The sequence below is a fragment of the Myotis myotis genome, unplaced genomic scaffold (assembly GCF_014108235.1).
Source record: "Myotis myotis isolate mMyoMyo1 unplaced genomic scaffold, mMyoMyo1.p scaffold_m19_p_12, whole genome shotgun sequence".
Classification (NCBI taxonomy): Eukaryota; Metazoa; Chordata; class Mammalia; order Chiroptera; family Vespertilionidae; genus Myotis; species Myotis myotis.
In genome coordinates this window covers 71094498-71115437 of record NW_023416316.1, presented here as the reverse complement: position 1 = coordinate 71115437, position 20940 = coordinate 71094498, and the positions used below count along the sequence as shown (strand labels likewise).

General features: G+C 44.1%; 1 protein-coding gene across 9 annotated transcripts in view; it reads right to left on the bottom strand.

Annotated features, from left to right (window-relative positions):
* FAM120A (family with sequence similarity 120A) overlaps window positions 1-20940 on the bottom strand; it is a 113496-nt gene that overhangs the window by 16503 nt on the left and 76053 nt on the right. For 8 of the 9 annotated variants that reach the window (XR_004971348.1, XM_036331370.1, XM_036331365.1 and 5 more), the window contains 3 exons: window positions 16328-16580; window positions 6655-6769; window positions 1419-1628 (listed from right to left, as the gene is read on the bottom strand). Coding sequence is in view for 8 of the 9 variants with exons in the window: in XM_036331370.1 (XP_036187263.1) it covers window positions 1419-1628; window positions 6655-6769; window positions 16328-16580 (578 nt within the window). In the remaining variant the exon portion in view is untranslated. Of the gene's footprint in view, window positions 1-1418; window positions 1629-5257; window positions 5306-6654; window positions 6770-16327; window positions 16581-20940 lie in introns of those variants that run through there. The other variant, XM_036331373.1, reaches the window with a different exon arrangement.

Below are 20940 nucleotides of genomic sequence, written 5' to 3'. Positions count from 1 at the left end.
GCTAAGTCAAGACATCTCACCCAGTTTTCCTCTTTCCACCCATGCACCGCAGGGTAGATGATGCCTAGTTCACATCTTTACAGTTGACTCTCCTCTCTGTAGTATTAGGTCAGGTATTCACTGCATATCACAGAGAGTCAACTGTGGTACAGAGTGACAGATGCCTCCTCAGAGAAGCCTGGAGCTCTCTCTTCAGGACGGAACCTGACCTGTCTGCAAGACTGCCCGTGGAATGACTGTTGTATCATTTCATGTTCATTACATCATGGAAGACAACATAACCTACACAGATGTGGAATATACAACTTGTGTGTGTCAAATTCCATTGACTTCAGTGCTATAACTCAGCCCAAACAAAGCTCATTCAACGGCCAACAAATTCAACTGGAGTGTCTTGTGAACAACCAATCTTTAACCAGAATTTGAAAATGTGCTTACTGCATAGTAAACCAGACCTTAGAGATTGCATCTTTTATAGTCTAAGGTTTAAAGGCTTGAACGGAGTATGAGCCTCTTTTAGGCAATGGGACCAAATAACCTGATAACCTACTTCACTTTATTTTTAAACCAGAATTAAAAAAAAAAACCCACAAAAAAACCCCCAGTCAATCCTTACTATTCATGAGCTCCACACATCTGTGAATTCACCTACTTACTAAAATGTACTTGCAATCCCAGATCAACACAGAGCATTCCCATGGTCATTCACAGATGTGCAGAGTAGGGGACACTTTGGGTTTCAAGTTGAGGTTGAAGAAGATGACACTCTGCCGTTTTGTTTCAGCTTTTATACTGTGAACAATGTCCTGTTCACCATCTACTCAGTGGTGTTTAAAATTATTGTGGGTGATTCTGCTGTCTGACTTGGCCCCAAGCGCAGTGCTGAGTGCTACCGGTGTTCCTAAGTACCAGGCTGTGATATGCCTCATGGAGAAAATACATGTGTTAGATGAGCTTTGTTCATTTCAGGCTGAGTTATAGCACTACTGGCCCTGAGTTCAATGTGAGTGAATTAACTATATATTCATTGAGATGTTTTTAAATAGAAACACACATAAACAAGGTTATATGCTTATCAGTTGACAAAGATGTTGTCACTGGAGGAATAGAGGAACCTCGCCGTGCATTTCCCATATGAGGTGAGATTCACTATCTTCTAATTCAATGTTTGAGGCAAATTCATAGAACATAATTATGGTGATTAATGAGAGTCTAATGTAAATGTGTATCCAGAGCTCAGCACTGAACTGACATTAACTCACACATGGCTGGACACAATCTAAAACAGAATGCTGTCACCTGGGGTCATAAATTTGGTATGAAAGACGACTGATTAGACAGTGAGTGGTATTTCCCTCTGTTTGAAGGTAGACAGCTGTTCCTCCCCACCTCCACCAGACTGCGTTCCTGCAACTGACCTGACCATCACAGAGGTCGATGAGTGGGGTCTTTTCCCGGCTTGCTTTAAGGAGTTTGGACTGGAAGAGCTTCCCATCAAAATACATCCAAGGACAGCAGTGTTCCCAGGGCACGGGCTGGCCACATGCGTCGTTTGCAAACAGGGCCATGTCCACGCCACTCATGAAGAGAGCTGACAGCTGAATGCCTCGAGGGTCGAGGTTCTCAATCTTTAAATGGAAAAGAGTGATTTCTATGGAGTAAGAGTACTGCATTACCAAGTTGTCACAATGTCTGACTACAACTCTCACGGTTAACCAGGACACCCCTCAAAGAGACACCCTAAGCAAACCTGTTAATCAACACCATACAGTGACCTACCACTGGCCTGTTTCAACACAAAGACTTTTTATGTTAGTTAACATTTAAATTTAAGAGACTATTTTATAAACATACTGAAACATTTCAATTTGGACATGTGAAGCATTATACAAGTGTAAAATAATACTATGTTTAAGGTTGACACATGATAAAGTAACACATTATTAATAGTCTCCTTAGCAGTTAAGAAGCCCACAATTCATTTATGAAATCAAACTTTTACACTTCAGATTCTATATACTGGTAGTGAATTAGCAGAAAGATTGTAAAAGGGAACATTCTAACAAGATTATGCATTTTTCAAATAGTTGTATTAAAATATTACTTGGTATAATGTCATTCTAAAACTTGTACGTTGTTTACATTATTTTATATGTTAATGTTTTAGATAGCAACTTATTAATGAGACTGTCAAAATGTTTTAGGAGAAATGGATAGCTTATAAATGAAAGAACACAACAAAACACTGTATCTGAACCATGCAGACTATCAGCATCTAGAGGCTGTCTCCCCTTCTTCTCACTGGGTCATTAGCGCTGGGAGCCCTCCTGTGCGCACACAGCTCTCTCTCCTAGCAGCTGCTGTGAGGGTGAGAAACACTGACAAATACAGTCAACTCTTGATTATCTGCCTGTGAAGGACCTAGTTTGTGGATTATCCGGGACTGAGTTTTAGCTGTCCTGGTTTCTGTCTTCCCACATGGAGGAGTCTCAAGAATGTCATCTTTACGGGTTTCAACCTAAACAATACCTAAATGTGGCAGGTAAACTGGCTTTTCATTAAAGAGAAAAAAGATCATTCTAGTGCCAAATATTGATGAATTTATGAATATTTGCTATTTTGTGCTATCAGTCCCCATTATTAGTTAACATTATGTTTTCCAACCATTTTTTAATTGAAATATATTTTTTATTATTTTTTTTTTAAATTTTAAGTCAATGCAGTTCAGAACTTCCTGAACCTGGAGAAGTCTCTCCACTCTGCTGACCCCTGCTTCTCCCATGCAATGCTGGAAAGGGGAACTAAACATGTTCAGTTGAGGACAGGTGGGGTTAGGGTGATGGAATTAGATGCATTTTTATGTTTATGAGTAGAAAGTAGGGACAGAGAGGGCGGATAGGAAGTGGAAACTCTGAGTCTCAAGGCAGTAACAGCGGGTTTCTCCTCCCTAAAAGCTGACATTGTGGGAATGTGCCAAGGCAGCAGCCTGGCCTCCTCTTTCCTGCTGGCCATGGCCTCTGGGCCAGGTCAAAGAGGAGGGAAAGGCAACAATGTGCTGGTGCTGCTCGAAAGTCTGCTGGCTACAACAGCTAAGGCAGGTGCCAGCAGCAGCCTTCTGCGGAAGCACGATGCTGCTCCCATGTCTTTGTCATTGGTGGTGTTGGTCACACTGACAACAAACCCTTATTTGACTAATAAAGCTCAAAACCACTCTGGGCAGATGTTTATCTGAGTGTTGAGGCTAAGAAAGATGTGTGGAGCACAGAGGCACCCTAGTTAGAGAGAGTAATCTCCTTGTGAGCTGATGAGAGGAATGGAGAAGCCTACATTATCCACACACATTTCTTATCTTAAATAGCCTCACCATTAGTTGAGAAACTGTTTTTCTGGATTTAAAAAATCATTTTCAAGTCACTTAGTTTCAGTAATAACAACTACCAGTAATTTATCAGAGAAAAATTCTTAGAATAAAAGTTGTCTAAATAATGGGAATAAAATCTCAGTTGCTGTGTATATCTTGCCTATGGCAATTTTTAAATTACTTTACATAGCAGTTTATACTTCTGTCCTTAAGTGCTAATTATACAAAGAATACTATCTACTATTTATGGGGAGCTTAATAAATTTGTATCAGACACTGCTCTAAGTATTTCTGCATGTATTGCCTCATTTACATCTCAACAATCATATGATGCAGGTGCTGCTCTTAGTACTCCATTTAATAGATGAAGAAACTGAACCACAGGAGCTCAAGGTCACAATACTGGTAACTAACAGCACCAGAATCTGAACTCTTGACCACACGCTCCAATCTCAATTTCTTATACCAACCAGGATAAAATATTGAACATTATCCAAAGTTCCTCAACTTGAGAAATGTTGACAACATTTTCTGACTTTATATAGGAAATACAGTATGGAATTTAATCTCTGCCCAATTAGGTCAAGAACCAAATTCCAGTAAAGTAACTTTGTCTGATTTCTAATTACTGGGCAGCAGACTCTGACTATGACTGGTCCTGTTTACCTACATGTACAATAACTCATACACGCACCACAGACATGCTGCAGCCCATACGCTGTATTTACAGCTCTTCATTCTCTATCTTTATATTTTGCACTTGGCATGTGAAACTGTTAGAATGTAAGACAATTATAGGGATGTCAAGAGCAAGGAGAAACTTGTCAAAAACTGAAACTGTGCAAAGGTCCTTCTCCTCACCTTTTCCCCGCCCCTCCTCCAAACAGTGCTGACTCTGCCTTAGTGGTTTCACCCACACTGGAAACCTAGGAGAAGCACCTAATATACCAAAGACAAGTGAGGGGGTCATCATGGCCCCAGGGCCTCAATGAGCCACACAGAACACTCAAATGTTTAGGATGCAGGGGGCGGACAGAGCACAGACCAGGTGAAACTCTTATAAAGTCATTTTAACTAATAGTTTCAACATATTTCCCGACTCAACCTCCCACCAGAAAAGCCAACCAGAGGCCAAATTGTCAAAATTAGGTCTTTTCTTTCTCTTTTCCTATTTATTCTCAAAGCACATAGATAGAAGTGGAAGAGAAACGGTCTGGCAATCCACAAACTGGATACTGGCCCTTAAAACACCACCAAATATCAAGAGTTGACTATATCCTACACAGTGAAATGGCTTTTTATAGGAAAGCACTGTCACTGACTTTGATATATCAAAACAACTTTTAATGATTAACCAAAAAAGAAGTTTTAAAATTTACTGTTCTATCACTGAATTTTAGGACCCTCTCTCAGCTCTACATTGGAATTTTTGTAGCATTTAAATAATCATTATTCCTATCAGTTCTCAATCTGATAGCTGAGGGTATCTTCAATCTTAAAAAACCAATTACCTCTACCCCCAAGGACAGCTATTGTTTTTCCTTCTGGTTCTTTCAAAATCTATGCTACTCATGAACGGAGTGCCAACGTTCAGGCTGCCCTTGGTGAAGGGAACACAGACCTCTAGACCAGAAGAGTCAAAGGGACAGGGGTGGGCGTGAAGTACCTGCACTTTCTAACACAGCTCTAGAAACCTAGCTTTAGATGAAGAATCAGGAGAAAACCATGAAAGCACTAAGACTTCAAAAGAACCAAAATGAAAGTTTAGAGTGTGACTGTCTTTCGAAAGTTATATCCTATGTGTTGATCCAAAAATGAAAAGGATATGGAAGAAAAGATGAACTTTGAGTAAAAGCAACTTGATGGTGAATAAGGCTTGGTGGGCATACCTGATACCTGGCGGTCTGATTTTCAGAACTGGGATGTCAATACTGATGTAATAATCTAAATAAGAGAAACAGGAAGTAGAGGTAGAGGGATGGCACCACACTCTAGTAAAAGTATTTACAACACCCCTGAGCAGTCTGGTGATGAAGATGGTGGTGGGGGCACCACACTCTAGGACACAGGAGGTAGAGCCTGTGCTTAATACCAGCCTCTCAGGGGACACCCGGCCAAATATTCTAGAACAAAAACTTAAATTCAAAACCATTAGAAATAATTTCTAACAAACAGAACAGCTTAATCTACAAAGTAAAGAATACAATTTGAGGTAGATTCTCCTAAGTTTGTTATCTTATTTAGCTTGTTTCAAAGTCATCAGAAGCCTACGGTGACCACAATGACATGGGATCCCCACAGTCAAGGGTCACTCAACACCAAATTACTGAATTTAACTCAATAATTTAGGGAAACCAGAAATTTATTGAGCCCCAACTGTAGAACACTAAAAATCTATAAAGTGAGCCTAAAACTCCTCTGTAGGGAAAGAACGCCTTCATAAAGAATGGCTACAAGATCTAAAAGTGAAGGCGATTTCATAAAAAGAGATTACTTGATTACAAATCAAATTTTGTAAAACAAACAAACAAATAAATAAATAACCAACAGCAAAGAAAAAAACAAAACCCTATGAATTAAAAAGAAAAGGCAGATTCACTAATTTAGCTAACTCTGAAAAGTCTTGAACTTTCTAAAATTTAATGTAGAAATTAGAAAGCAAGTATAGCCATGCGAACACAGCAACTAATAAAAGTGCACTAAAAAGATAAGCACACTGAAAAATCAGGTGACAACGTGGAGAAAACTAATATTATTAAAACAAAGAATAAAAGGAATTACTAGAAGGGAAAATTAAAAGGAATATGATGTTAAATGCTGACTAAAAGGGCACAGGAATGATGATATAACGTTGTTCTTCAAGTGTTTTTTTAAAAGGGATTTACAATACTAGGAGGACAAAGACTATGGTTTTTGTTTTTGTTTTTAGAGAAAACGAATGTTGTAATTAGGAACAACAGAACGAAATAAGAAAAAGATCCTGGCCAGATGTTAGGAAATTCTTAGGACCAAGCCCTCCCTCCCAGGGTTTGGGATCCCCACCTGAAATAAAAGGCAAGTTCATTTCATGATATGAAAACAAGAATAAAACACCCATTGGTATACAAGGGAAAAAATCGGACAAAAGCAGACGTGACCATTTCAATAGCTGGGAAGGAAATTCCCTTTGCCCTGAAGGCTCTCGAGTTCTCTTCCTGAGCATTACTAGTTTGATGTACTCAGCTGCCAGGTGAGGTGAGCTGTCCCTTGACTCCAGAGCAAGGCTCCAGGATGAGGAAGGAAGTATCAGTTACCTTGAGCTCCTGCAGCTGATCAGGCTCGTAGAGTTTGGGGGACAATGCCTGAGCCAGGAAGGCATCCAGCTCCTGACGACGCAGTATCCGTGCTCCAGGCCACTGCACCATATACCTGCAGGATGGACAGACAGAGAGGGCCCGCAATTAGGATGCAGCGGTCCCCAGTCACATGCATGACCTGGTGTTCGGGGGACATAAGCAAAGGAGGCTTCTACAGCTTTCTTACCCAGCTTTCCTATTTTCAGTGATGATGCCATTTACAAAACCCAATCATCACCTAGCCAATCAGCATTCTAGAGTAATTGAAAATGACACTAAATTTATACATACTGCAAACTAGCTGGTTGGTAATTTTTGATATACTTCACTTTTGTTAAGTATTTAAATCCTGAAAACACATAATATGTACCAAATTTATATTATGATTTATCTATTTAATCAGAGATACCCAGGAGGCAAACCTAGGTCTAAATAAGACAGATGAATCCCTTGATGAAGTGTCTCATGAACCATCTGCACAAGGGGATCCAGCAGTGGCCGGTGAATGGACAGGGACGAAGTGAAAAGGAAGACGAGGACGAGAATTAAAACTGCAGTCTTCAGAATGCACGCCTACAGTCCCCGAGCACAGATTTACTGGGGGCTACCCTGATGTGAGCAGCTGATGGGAAAGCAATTTCTAAATCGACAACTCCCATTTGCCTAAGAACCACCAGGTGTCCACATTACCTTTTTTCCAACCAATCCTCTTCCCCTTATTCACCTTGCAGTGCAGATGCCCGTTTGTGTTGAGAGCCTGAGGGCTAACCCAGGGATGGGCAAACTTTTTGACTCGAGGGCCACAATGGGTTCTTAAACTGGACCGGAGGGCCGGAACAAAAGCATGGATGGAGTGTTTGTGTGAACTAATATAAATTCAAAGTAAACATCATTACATAAAAGGGTACGGTCTTTTTTTTCAGTAGTTTTATTCATTTCAAACTGGCCGAGGGCCGTAGTTTGCCCGGGGCTGGGCTAACCACTAAGAACTTGGTCATAAGTCCTGTTCAAGTCCAACAGTTTCTAATTCTCTGCATCCAGCAAACTTAAAGGATGACCTAATCAAGTTGCCAGCTGATCACTAAAAATAACTTCTGGTGATAGATCCCTATGTCATCTCTGCATGACATGCCTCACAAAGCTCTTTTTAGTCCCATCTGCTGGGGAAGTTTTCTTGGGCTTAACATCTAAGTCAACAAAAACTAGAATCACAGTTGGTACAAAGCCCTATCTCTTTTTTATAACAATTAATATTCACCACAGGACCATGAACTAACGGGAGAAGGAAGAGGTTCCATCCAGTTCATTAAGAGAAATATTTTCAATAAAAATCCCAACACTGCTCACTAGGTGCCAGGCGTTGGTCTAATCATTTATATGCACTGGCTCCTCACATGGTCACAGAAACTCAGAGGAGGAACCATGACTGTCCCATCTGAGAGATGGAGAAATAGAAGCACAGAGCTTAGATACTTCATGGTAAAATCACATAGCCTTAGTAGGAAGTAAATGAACTTCAAAGTAAAAGATAGTAGATGTTAAATCTCTGTGGTATTTATATCTGATCAGATACATTTTTAAAAATATATATATATTATTGATTTTTTTACAGAGAGGAAGGGAGAGGGATAGAAAGTTAGAAACATCGATGAGAGAGAAACATCGATCAGCTGCCTCCTGCACACTCCCTACTGGGTATGTGCCTGCAACCAAGGTACATGCCCTTGACCAGAATCGAACCAGGGACCCTTGAGTCCACAGGCCGACGCTCTATCCACTGAGCCAAACCGGTCAGGGCTGATCAGATATACTTTAAAGAACAATGTAAAAGTTTTATTTCATTAAACTGTCAACATTTGCAATGACAAAAATAACATCCTTTGCAATTGTTTGAGTGACACAAATATTAAATACAATGGTCTTATGAGCTTTAGTGAGGGAAATGTACAGAAAGTGGAAAGGAAGCCCAGAATGAGAATTAAAACCACAGTCTTCAGGATGAGTGCCTACAGTCCCCAGGAACACAGAAAAAGAAACAGCAAATATGGAGACAGTCCCTCCACTTTTCTCTGAAAAAACTACTGTGGAAAAGACTGTGTGCCAATGCCCAATGTTCTTTGCCTAAGTATCCATGTTATACATCCCTTTTATTTTTTTAAACTTGTGGTAAAATACACAACATAAAATTTAACATTTTAACCATTTTTAAGTGGACAGTGCAGTGGTATTAAGTACATTTAGTGTTGTGGGACCATCCCCACCACCCACCCCCACAACTCCTTTCATCTGCAAACCTATGAAACATGAACTCCCCCACTCCCTAGCCCTTGGCTTGATGTTACTTTAAAAATTATTAATCAGGAAAAAAATATCTTGGGGGCAGGTTGGTTTTCTCAAGATCTTTCCTGGTTTTCCTGGCTGCAAAGACTCCCAGAATTCAGGTTAGCTGCAGCAACAAATAGTCTTTTTGGTTAGAATATCTGCTATTTCCTCCATCTGGCTTCCTCTTACATTTTGACAGAGTTACCATTTACTTCTTTCTCGCTGGGAGTCCTGGGAAAGCCTTTCTGGATGCAGAAGAGTATAAAATGGACATAAAGATGTGCAGCATAATAAACAAATAGCTTACCACCCCCCAGGATGGCACAAATGGCAACCCTGGCAGCAGCCAGCACCTGCACCCTCCATCATCTCCTATGTCCACACTTCTCCGAGCTGCACACTGACAGTGTGCTCAGCCCCTTTACGTCGCTCAGTTTTCTCTGGACATTCTTTTTCCACACCTTCTCCTAGGGTCTCAAGTTTCCTACCTTGGAGTTATGAGGGTATCTGCGGCTCCCTTTTCTCACCCTCCTCTCACTGCCCTTTAGAAGTGTGAGTGCCAGGGCAGAAAGGGGGAGCTGGACCCTGCCTGTGCTCCTCAAGTGTTGGAACAGGCTCCACTGGTTCTGTTTGGGGTTCAAGACCTCCATATCTTATTTTGGTTATTGATTTAGATTCTTTTAAGACATAACCCAGTCTGTCCGCTCAGGAGAACGTGAGCTCTCTTGGGTCAGGACCTCATCTATTTTTCTGGGCTGCACCCCAGGAAAGGCCATCTGTTCTGTTCTGAACACTTGCTTCACCCTCATGCTGAACTTCTGCTCAAACACTGGCCCCTCCTGGTCTCTGTTACAAGGATTCTAGGGATTTGCCTGCTGTTCTCCCCCCATCCCCCAGAGTGCTGTCCTAACATCACATTGGACATATGTAAGATGTGGATGCTGACACTAGTGAAAGTATCAAGGAGATCACCACCGCCCTGATAGGGTGTGCCTGCCCCAGATGCAGAAATGGATTCTACCCTAAAGGAACATGGACAAACCTAGACTGAGAAGCAGCCTCCCCAGAGGTTGACAAAGTGCAGCTGGGGGCTGCCACCTGCGTGTCAACACTGTTTCCACTTGTTCATGTGCGTCTGAGGTGACTGACTGTCCGCAGACCCCGGGTGTGCAGAAAACCAGGGCTCACTCTTCAGAAACGTCTCTGCATCAACCCAGAGGAAGACAAGAAGCAGTCGTGACTGGAGGAGACATGACAACTGAATGCAAGCATGAGCCAAGATTTTCTGCTGCTAATAGATGCTATTAGAACAAATGGCAAAATCTGAGTGAGATCGGTACGGAAGATGTACCAGTACTATTTTTCTAATTTTGATAATGTCCTCGTTTTTAGGAAACACAGACTGAAGAGCTTAAGATAAAGGGACATCATGCCCACAACTTACATTCAAGGGACTGAGGACAAACACAGAGAGGAGCAAAAAGCAACTGCAGTAGAACATTAGTGTGTGGGGAACCTGGTAAAGGACAGCGACGAGCTCTTTGTATTCATCTCACAATTTCTTCTAGTTAGAAATTATGGGGGAAAAAAGATCAAAGAAAGGAAAGAAGTCTTTGTGGATGACAGCCTGGCCTTGGGATCAATGACCTTTGTCCCACCCCAGCTATCAAGGCCAAGGGTCACGCCACAGGGACTCACCTTGTCCAGGATGCAGGCTTTGCCCTCTCCCTGCCCGCAGCTGCAATGCCCCCAGAGAAGGACCACTGGGCTGCCAGCCTGAGCCCACAGCCAGTTCTCAAGCGGCTCTTACTCCTCGTCCTGTTACCAACCCTATTACTTGTCTTTGTCCAGCACCCCCTTCCGACCCTCCCTTCCACTCTTTACCCCAAGGCTTCAGACCTACTACTCAGCCCATCCCCATGTTATTCGCAGGTTATATCCACTGACCAAATAGAGGCCATGCAGGGTAGCCTCCTTCAGCTACTGTCCTGGGGCCTCAAATGCAGAAGGTAGAATGGATTCTCTTAGTGGAGTGGACCAACCCATTTATGGTGTCCTAGGCCCTGGGACTTGTCCCGAGAGACACTATCCCTCATCTAACACGCTGCTCCTCCTCAGGATCTGTAACAGTCTTCCCAAACGAGAAACTCCCTGGTCCCAGGCACCCACTCCACACGCAACAGTCTCTTCACCCCAAGCATGTCAGCTGGCTTCTGCCGGAGTACGGCGTCTGCACTGCACTCATTGTAGCTTCTGGATGCCACACACGAACAGACACAGAGGTTCGTTCAGACCCAAGATTATAAACCTCTTCAAGGTCTAAAATAAGTATTTTTTTAATAAACAACCACATACACACAAAAACTACAATAAACACTGTCTTAAAAGCAGGGACCAGGACAGTCCTGAAACCTAGGAAGACTCTATGAAGGCCTTTTCTGGAGTAATGGCAGATGAAGGTCCACGAGGACCAATCACATGAAGAGAAGAGAGGTCCGAGAATCCAGTGACCCACGTGGCTGAATGCATAACAGACAAGACACAAAGCACCACCACATTAACGACATGAATGCTGCACTCCCAGCACCAGCAGCTAACCCTACGCTAATGCATGGCCACTGTGTTCAAGGGCAGCCCCATGAGCCTGGCCCAGCAGGCTTTTCAGGTCAAGTATATGGTGGGAAGTAGGTTGCCCCACTAGACTAAAGGCCATACATCATTTTAAACTTCAAAGAGAGGAATACAAAGTAACCAAGCTCATTATTGCTAATTTGATTTTAGGCCACTCTTAATCTTAAATTTTTGGCTAATTCATATAAGGTGGTTTTTACTGATAAAAACCAGTCTATAAATAAATTTTCCATCGGAGGAAACCAGGGATTCAAAAACCAAATAAAGAAATGGTCTTTCTCACTAGTTCATTCTCATTGGAGATAAAGATAAGAAACTGCTCATTTTAATCAACCTCAATTTAATTAGGGAAAGGCTTCTAAGTAAGTTACTGGCCTTAAAGTCTGAATATAAGAAACTTTAGGAAATAAACACCTGACTAAAGCTCTGTCCCCTGTCAGCAGTCAAGCAGGTGCGACCCAGTAGGGGATCAGGAGCTGGACGAGGAGGAGCCAGCTCAGGGGCAGGACACATGGGGCTAAGACAGGTTAGGGCTTGGAAGGAAGCTGTGCCCCAGGCTTTTACTGTCTGTCTCTCTCAGCGTCAGAGGCCACACACCTAGGGAGAGAAAACTGAAGTGGGCAGGTTGGAGGTGCCAAACAGAAGTCCACAAGCCTGTGGATGTCTGTGTGTCTGTAAACAGACCAGGAGGACAAGAGATCCAATACCGTCCCCACCAACAACAACCAGGGCACCTCTGCAGAGAAGTCAGGAAGGGCTCATAAAATGACAAAGACAACTGTGGAGGGCAGCCTGACAAGGCCCCTACGGCCCAGTAGGTGACAACAAAGCACCAAATTAAAAGATGGTGGCAGTGGACTAGAAGCTACTGAAGACAGAAACCAAGAGTCACTGAATGATTAGTTTCAAAGTGCCTCCCGTGAAAAACGTATCAGTTACAAATGGAATAGAACCTCTCTGGAAATGTCCCGCAGGCACCCCTTCGTCACGTCCAGAGTGCACACGCACAGCCTGCATGGAACCAGGAGTAGCAGAGGGAGAGCTGCTCCGCCCTCTGGAAACCAACGGGCTTCACAAAGAGAGGGTCTGAAATGAAGATAGAAATAAAGCGCAGATGCTGACTGAGTACAATGGCTATATTGTGACTATACAGGAAAGTGTCCTAGTTTGTTAGAAAATCACACTCAGGTAGTATCTGGGTTAAAAAGAAAAAAATGCTCTTGGAACTTTCCCTGAGTTTTAAATTGGTTAAAAGAAAAACATACTAAAAAACTAACAAACCTGACTCAGGTATGCATGCCAACTCAGATTAATGCCAAACAGTGTCTACACAGGCATTTGTGGCCCGTCAACCGAGAGGACCTAGAACAGCCGTGGGCAAACTACGGCCCGCGGGCCGGATCTGGTCCGTTTGAAATGAATAAAACTACTGAAAAAAAAGACCGTACCCTTTTATGTAATGATGTTTACTTTGAATTTATATTAGTTCACACAAACACTCCATCCATGCTTTTGTTCCGGCCCTCCGGTCCAGTTTAAGAACCCATTGTGGCCCTCGAGTCAAAAAGTTTGCCCACCCCTGACCTAGAACCACACAGTGCCCACGTCTGGGTTTTCAACTGCTCTCTCCAAGGAGGAGCTGGCCCCTTAGAGGCAGGTTCCAGGGCAGGGAAGATGCGCATGAGCCTAGGCATCATGTGGTACCACAAAAAACAAGAACATGCCAGGGTTACAAAGGACACTGTAGCTCACTGAATGAGCTCCCAAGGCCCGAGTAATCAAATAAACAAGGACACTACATCAGTTATAATGCTAGGAATAAACTGGATAACCCCAAGTCCATACTGATACATATGGTTAAACAAAGCAGAAAGAAGAGACACATTTTCCTTATAGAACAATCCCAAATAATCTCCTATATAATAAAAGCCTAATATGCAAATCAACCAAATTGAGGAGCAACCAGTCGCTATAATGTGCACTGACCACCAGGGGGCAGATGCTCAACTCATGAGCTGCCCCAGACTGCAGGCCCCAGGCCAGCCAAGGCAGGTGCCAGCAGGGGCCCCCTGATCGCCCCGCCAGTCGTCCCGCCAAGGGAGGCGACCAGCAGTGGTAGTGGGGGGCAGGGTCAGTGAGCAGGCGGCGCCAGGCTGCCCAAGACGGGTGCCCCCCGATCTCCCTGCCAGTCGCCCCACAGATCGGCCCTGATCACTGGCCAGGCCTATGGACCCTACCCATACACAAATTTCATGCACCGGGCCTCTAGTATAATACAATCTTCCCTGATTGCTTTCAAAATCTTTAATATTTAAAAACTAAATTGTTTAAAATCATTATATTTACACTAGAGGCCCGCTGCACGAATTTGTGCACATTGAAAGGAAATTAATTAGAAGGTGGCCAGTGGGGCGGGACTGGGCAAGACAGGCTGGACACACCCTAGAGCCAACCTCTCACCATTCCTCCCTGGCCAGCAGCACCTGGGACAGTGCCGGGGCTCGAAAGGCATCTGTGGAGTTAGCAGGGTCCCTCTGGCAGGTGGGGGTCCCTCTGCCTGGCCTGCAGGGATTGGGCCGAAACTATAAGTCCGACATCCCCCAAGGGATCTCAGAGTGCGAGAGGGCACTCTGCAAAGTTGCTGTCACAAACAGCTCCTGCATTGAGCATCTGCCCTCTGGTGGTCAGTGCACGTCATAGCTACCGGCCGTCAGCCAGTTGGCTGGTCCCTTAGGCCTTTATATATAGAGACTAGAGGCCCAGTGCACAAAAATTTGTGCACTCGGGGGGGTGGGGGGGGGGGTCCCTCAGCCCTGCCTGTGCCTTCTCGCAGTCTGGGACCCCTCGGGGGATGTCCACCTGCTGGCTTAGGCCCACTCCCCGGGGGGGGGGGGGGGGGGGATTGGGCCTAAGCAGGCAGTCAGACATCCCTCTGGCAGCCCAGGAGCCCTCAGGGGATGTCCAATTGCCAGCAGGGAGCAGGCCAAAGCTGCAGTCGGACATCCTTAGCGCTGCTGAGGAGGTGGGAGAGGCTCCCACCACCACCACTGTGCTGGCAGCCATCAGCCTGGCTTGTGGCTGAGCAGAGCTCCCCCTGTGGGAGCACACTGACCACAAGGGGGCATCTCCTGAACTGAGCCCCCTGCTGGTCAGTGTATGTCATTGTGACCAGTCATTCCCAGTTGTTCTGCTGTTAGGGTCAATTTGCATATCACCCTTTTAAAAAATATATATATTTTATTGATTTTTTACAGAGAAGAAGGGTGAGGGATAGAGAGTTAGAAACATCAATGAGAGAGAGAGACATCAATCAGCTGCCTCCTGCACACTCCCTACTAGGTATGTGCCCGCAACCAAGGTACATACCCTTGACCGGAATCGAACCTGGGACCCTTGAGTCTGCAGGCCGACACTCTATCCACTGAGCCACACCAGTCAAGGCATGCATATTACCCTTTTATTACATTGGATAGAGGCCTGGTGAATGGGTGGGGGCTGGCTGGTTTGCCCTGAAGGGTGTCCCGGATGAGGGTGGGGGTGGGGGTCCCGCTGGGGTGCCTGGCCAGCCTGGGTGAGGGGCTGAGAGCTGTTTTCAGGCTGGCCACACCCCCTTCAGGGTGGGGGTCCCTACTGGGGTGCCTGGCCAGCCTGGGTGAGGGGCTGATGGCTGTTTGCAGGCTGATCAAGCCCCACAGTGGGGACCCTCAGCCCATGGGAGTGGCCAGTCTGGGTGAGGGGCTGAGGGCCATTTTCAGGCTAGCCATGGCCACTGGCTGGAAGCAGGTATCTGGGATTTATTTAACTTCTATAATTGAAACTTTCTTGCCTTGGTCCCACTCGAAGCCTGGGTTGCCCCTGGAAACCCATGTTCCCAGCCCCTCCTTGAGCGGAGGCCAGGCCAGCTGGAAGCAGGTATCTGGCATTTATTTATCTTCTATAATTCAAACTTTGTAGCCTTGAGCGGAGCTCAGGGCCGGCCAGGGCAGGCGGGAAGCTTGGCTTCCTCCATCGCCGGGGGCAACCAAGCCTCCTGCTCACTCCAGCTCCGTGGCCGCCGCCATCTTTGTGATGGACTGATGGAATGTGGAGCAAGAGTGTGACGGTTAATTTGCATATTACTCTTTTATTAGATAGGATAAAGCACGTGTTCACCAAATATAACTATTCTGTAAACATATTATACAGTGGGACCTTGACTTACGTGTCTCATATAACGAGTTTTTCAAGATACGAGCCGTCTCTCAGCCGATTTTTTGCTTTGAGTTGCGAGCTAAAATTCGGGTTATGAGCCAGCTTCAGATACCCCAACACTAGGTGGTGCAGCAAACGTCACAGTGAACACCGCAACATCAGCCCAGCATCACGTGTCTCACTCGTTCACTTTTTGATTTGACATACGAGTAATTTGAGTTATGAGCTCCGTCACAGAATGAATTAAACTCATAAGTCAAGGCCCCACTGTACAACATAAATTCAAATCCACATTGCATTTACATGGCCTATATTTCTGTAGTTATATGTAAATATGAGATATGGATGAATTTCAACAGATAACCCAGTTCACCTAGAATAAAATCCACGCCTCCCCCCCTCTATTTCATACACAGGTCTCTGAGAGGCATTGTACAATCATCTGCTGGAGGACATGCAGCTGCCAGAGCAGCCGTGCCACACCTACCGTAGGACACAGCACAGCACCGTGAGATGAGTGGGCACGCTGGCTGGGTTGAGCATGGCTGGAGTGTCTGACCTCATGCAGGCCAGGAAGGCCCTCATCCTGCGGTTCTTGTCCTCCACTGCCTTCCCCAGCCAGAGCCTCTTTAGGTTGGGGCAGGTCCACTCCCTGAAGGCAAGAGCTTCCACCAGTTCTGGAGTTTGCGGAGATTTCCCTTTGTAAGCTGCCCACTCCTTAATGATCACTGGTGAAACCGCTAGAAGGAAATCAGAGGAGAAGCATTTATGCCCCGTCTCAGCTCTTTTAAGCCTAACAAAAGTAAACTGCTCTAGTAGTGACAGCCTGAAGATGTTACCTCTCATGTAACAATACATCCTCTAGTTAGCAAGCCACTAGTCATCAGTTCTCATGTCTAAGACATTTGTTGTTACTCTATGTACTTTAATCCTTCATTTACATTTTCAGTGAAGCCACCAATAAACTTCTTCTCAATCAAATCATGACTTGATTTCCCCATATAACTATAATATATATAAATTAAAAATGTTAGTCGAAATTTGTTTTAATATAAAAGTCCATTAATAGTTTTATTAATAACAACTGGCATAATTCACAGAAGTATGTAATTATCATGGAAATCCACGGAAAATCCAAGTTAGATAGCTAATCTTTTTCTACATAGATAAATACTTCTACTAATTAGATTTGAGAAAGAATTTACATTTGGTAGCCACTTTACTTAAGGACCTCTTACTTTAACAAAGATAACAAAATGTTAAAGGATTAGCAAGAGCAAACTACCATGCAGTGAGACCCTGAAAGCCCAGTAAGGCTGCAAGCAGAAGCAATAGTTCATGTTAAGAAATCCAAGGTGACACCAGTATGCAGTAATTCTATTCAGCAAGACTAAAGACAAAGTGTAAAATGCTCCATTTTCACTCCAAAAAAAGCAAGACGTTCCAAGTTGATATAACACAAAACAATGACTTTTATCCGCAGTTGTTTTACCACTATTAATGTCGTTAATTCTTAAAACACACAAATATGTACATTCTTCCACATAATTTCCAAGTAAAGGAAAGGAAAGCTATGGCGGGAATACAATGAAGACAAGGCCTACTGCAGAGCAATGTGTTATGACTTAACAATCAATGGTAAAGTTTGGGTGTGCATTTTGTAAGGAACATTAAGTATCAGAACTAAAGCAGAGCCCAGTGAGCTGCCAGCGGCCAACATGGAAGCCAGGATGGCACTATGATTCTATCTAATGAGATCTTTCACACCTCAATTCTTTCCAAGTAACAGTACCCCACCTTGGCTCATTTTCCCTAAAGTAATGCTTGCAGCAGCTGAGAGACCAAGAAATCCAAATCCTGATAAAGTTAAATAATTAACGGTCATCTCTAGCTCCATCCCAAGTCTAAACAGAGTAAGGCGAGAAAGAATCTTGTCAGCGGTCAGGAAGAGCACCAGGAGTCTGGTACTTGGACACACGCACTGAGTGAGCACCGGGAAAGCAAGCTGAGCACATTCGCCCCAGGCAGCCGTGTGGAGGCCATGCTGCAGAGAAGTGCTGGGCCACACCCTGAACAGAGGTGCAAGTCAAGGTAGTTCCAGAACATTTTCCTCTTACAAAAGAGTTACTGTTTTGTCCCATTCATTTACATTTTAATATATTCATGTTTAAATTTTAAAAGAAAACTTAAAATGCTTATTTTAAAGTCTATCAAGTCAAAACAGGGATACACATGTATTAAAGTATATGCATTTTTGTGTTCATCAATATTTTTAGGTTCCAGACACAGACCCAGTAAGCTCCCAGCATCCAACAGACCCTGTCCTCGGACTCACAATCTAGCCACCCCTTCCCCGCAGTCCTGCAATATCCCACAAGCAGAATGTGGTCCTACAAAATAAGCCATTCGCCAGTTTCTATTAGGTTACACCACAAAATTCATTTTCATGCCAAAAAAGAATAAAATGCACAAATCTATTTTTTTTCTAAGTAATACCTTCATTTTGGTGGCAAAAATTTATTTAAAGGAATTGATTAGATTGTATCTATGGTTGTACAACTAGTTACTTTGGCTCTCTCACTCCTCCCCCAAAACACATACGCACGCAAAGCATGAATTTCCTAAATCTTAAGAACCTCGGAATATAGTGCCAGAAGTCTCCTTTGAGTTTCTCAAGAGGCATCCATATTAAACCTATCTTCATTCCATCACTTCCTTCCCTTTCGTCAGCTTTGCTCTTGTCTCTATTAATTTTTTAGCATCATTTTATTATTTTATGTCGTTTTCATTCTAGAAGTGAATTTTTGGTGGAGGATTTTCATTCTTACATTCAGAATGCTTACACCTCTACCTACTTTATGTTCCAAGTCCCACATCAAAGGTAAGTGGAGGTTGGAGATGCCTCTTACAAGTGGCTGTTCCCCTTGAGGCTTCTCTGAAGTTGCCCTGGACCAGCTGTCCACACTAGCTCTGAGGGACCGAAGTTTGCCTGCGTTTCCCTGACATGAAGCTGTGTGCTCAGATCCCACACCCCTCGCAGTGGCTAAAGGTGAGCCTCTCTACACACTAGCACCCAGGACCGTGGCTGATGCTTGTGAAAGGCCTGACCAATCCTCGCGGGGACATGCAGTCAGTGCCCGCCAGGAGCACAGGATGGGGCGGGGGAGACTGCAGCTGTGAAGAAGGTATCAGATGAATTAATGTCCTCTCATCCTTCTATGCATTTTTGTTGTCTAGCTGCACTATTCATGACAAGAGTGGCTCAAATCTAATTTCGGAAATACATGTCTTTATCAGACAAAATAAATGTGCAATAACACAAAGCTTTGTTCCAAAGCAAAGCTGTTCCTGGCTTGCTTTATTTTTAACACGTGTGTATATGTTTTTAAACAACTCAACATTTAGAGATCTTTTGTGTATACCACCACTTAATAGCTGGGGAACCTTTGGCCAATTACCGGACAGGGCCAAAACGTGGGTGAGGCAGGTGAGGCACCCAGGGTTGGGGCACCAACTTCCCTGCCACCCCACCCTCAAACCTGGAACCAGGAATGACAAAAGGGCCAATGAGTCACTCTGCAACAAGACCCCAAAGAAGAAACACAAGGGCACCTTATACCCTTATGTGGTAATAACTGGCTCAGTACATTAGATTAACTAACTGAAGATTGGTATTTTATAGATTAATGAATTCCAAGGAACATCCATTTTGGGGTTGACATGTGGCGGCCCCTGCTTTCTAAGATGCCAACACAGGGTGGCTGGCACACACAGCACCTCCTCCCCTCCGGCTCCTGGCCTCTTCCTGAGGCACTGCTGTTCAGGAGGGAGGGCAGCTCACAGAAACAAGCAGATGCAAAGGGGCCAGCTAACAAGTCATCTGGGCTCTTATCATTTCTACAAAACCACTGGGTATGCAGGGATTCTCTGGATGGAACTGGGCAATGGATTTCAAGAACACCCTGAGCACATTCTGGGCCTTAGCCAAGAGCACTGTGGTGTGATGGCGACACTTTAGAAAGACAGGTTCATGCTGCCTTGTTAAAGCAGAACAGTCGGCTGATCCAGCTGCTGGCCATGAAAAATCTTATGTCATCGTAAACAAAACTTCATCTTGTCTTCACTACTGACAGAAAAGCTGACAATTGCAAGGTAAAAAACAATGTTAGATCATCTTCCTTACCTTACACTAAATCGAATTTTTACATTCGAAACAACTCGTCTTCTTGCCACCAGAAGCTAAATTTATAATGTACTTTCATTATGGAAAGTACCTCCTGCAAATAAAATTTCAGTAGATAACACACTGTTATACTTCACCTCTTAGTAAATGTTTACCTCCAGACATTAGTCATCCTCTACCTTGGAAAATCTGTTATGATGCTGATTTTGAAATCCGTTCCAGACCAGAAATAACGAACATGTTCCATTTTGTAAGCCAATTCCAGCTGACTTGTAGGAGCTGCCTATAGGGCAACATAATGAAGTACGTCTCTAAACTCAGTGCCAGGACAGTGACCAACACCAGTGCCGGCTGGGGGCTAAGGAGTGACAGTTTGGCCTGTACACAAAGTGGTTACAGGAGAGAGAAAAAGGAGGGGACAGAGGACTTCCAAGACTGCGACCACCTGGATCTTTGGTCTGTGTCTGTGTGTGCATGTGTGCACACATGGGTGTGTCTGTGCATGCTTTGTGTATTTGGGGTGGAGTCTGTAACTTGCTGAGCTTTCCTGGGGTTATGGTAAAAAAAGCCACACAAAGAAATAAAAAACAAACTCCAGTTTCTTCATATCAGGGCAGAAACAAAAACATCGGTTCAATGACAGCTCAGCTCCTTTCCTCCTACTGGGAAAAGTGCCGGTTAACTTCCGCAGTCGGTACACAGGTGGAGGCCCAGATGGCTCTACATCTCCTTATGCTGACAACACCTCTGTGCACACACCTCCATGACTCTCAGGGGTAAAAGACTGATTTTTTCCCTTCAAGTTTTCTATGTCTGAAGCTAAGGGCTGCCCTCGGTCCATAAAAATATACATGTACAGTAGACCACCGGGTACAGGGACAAACATGGTGTTTGAGACACATAGTAAATGCTATTCT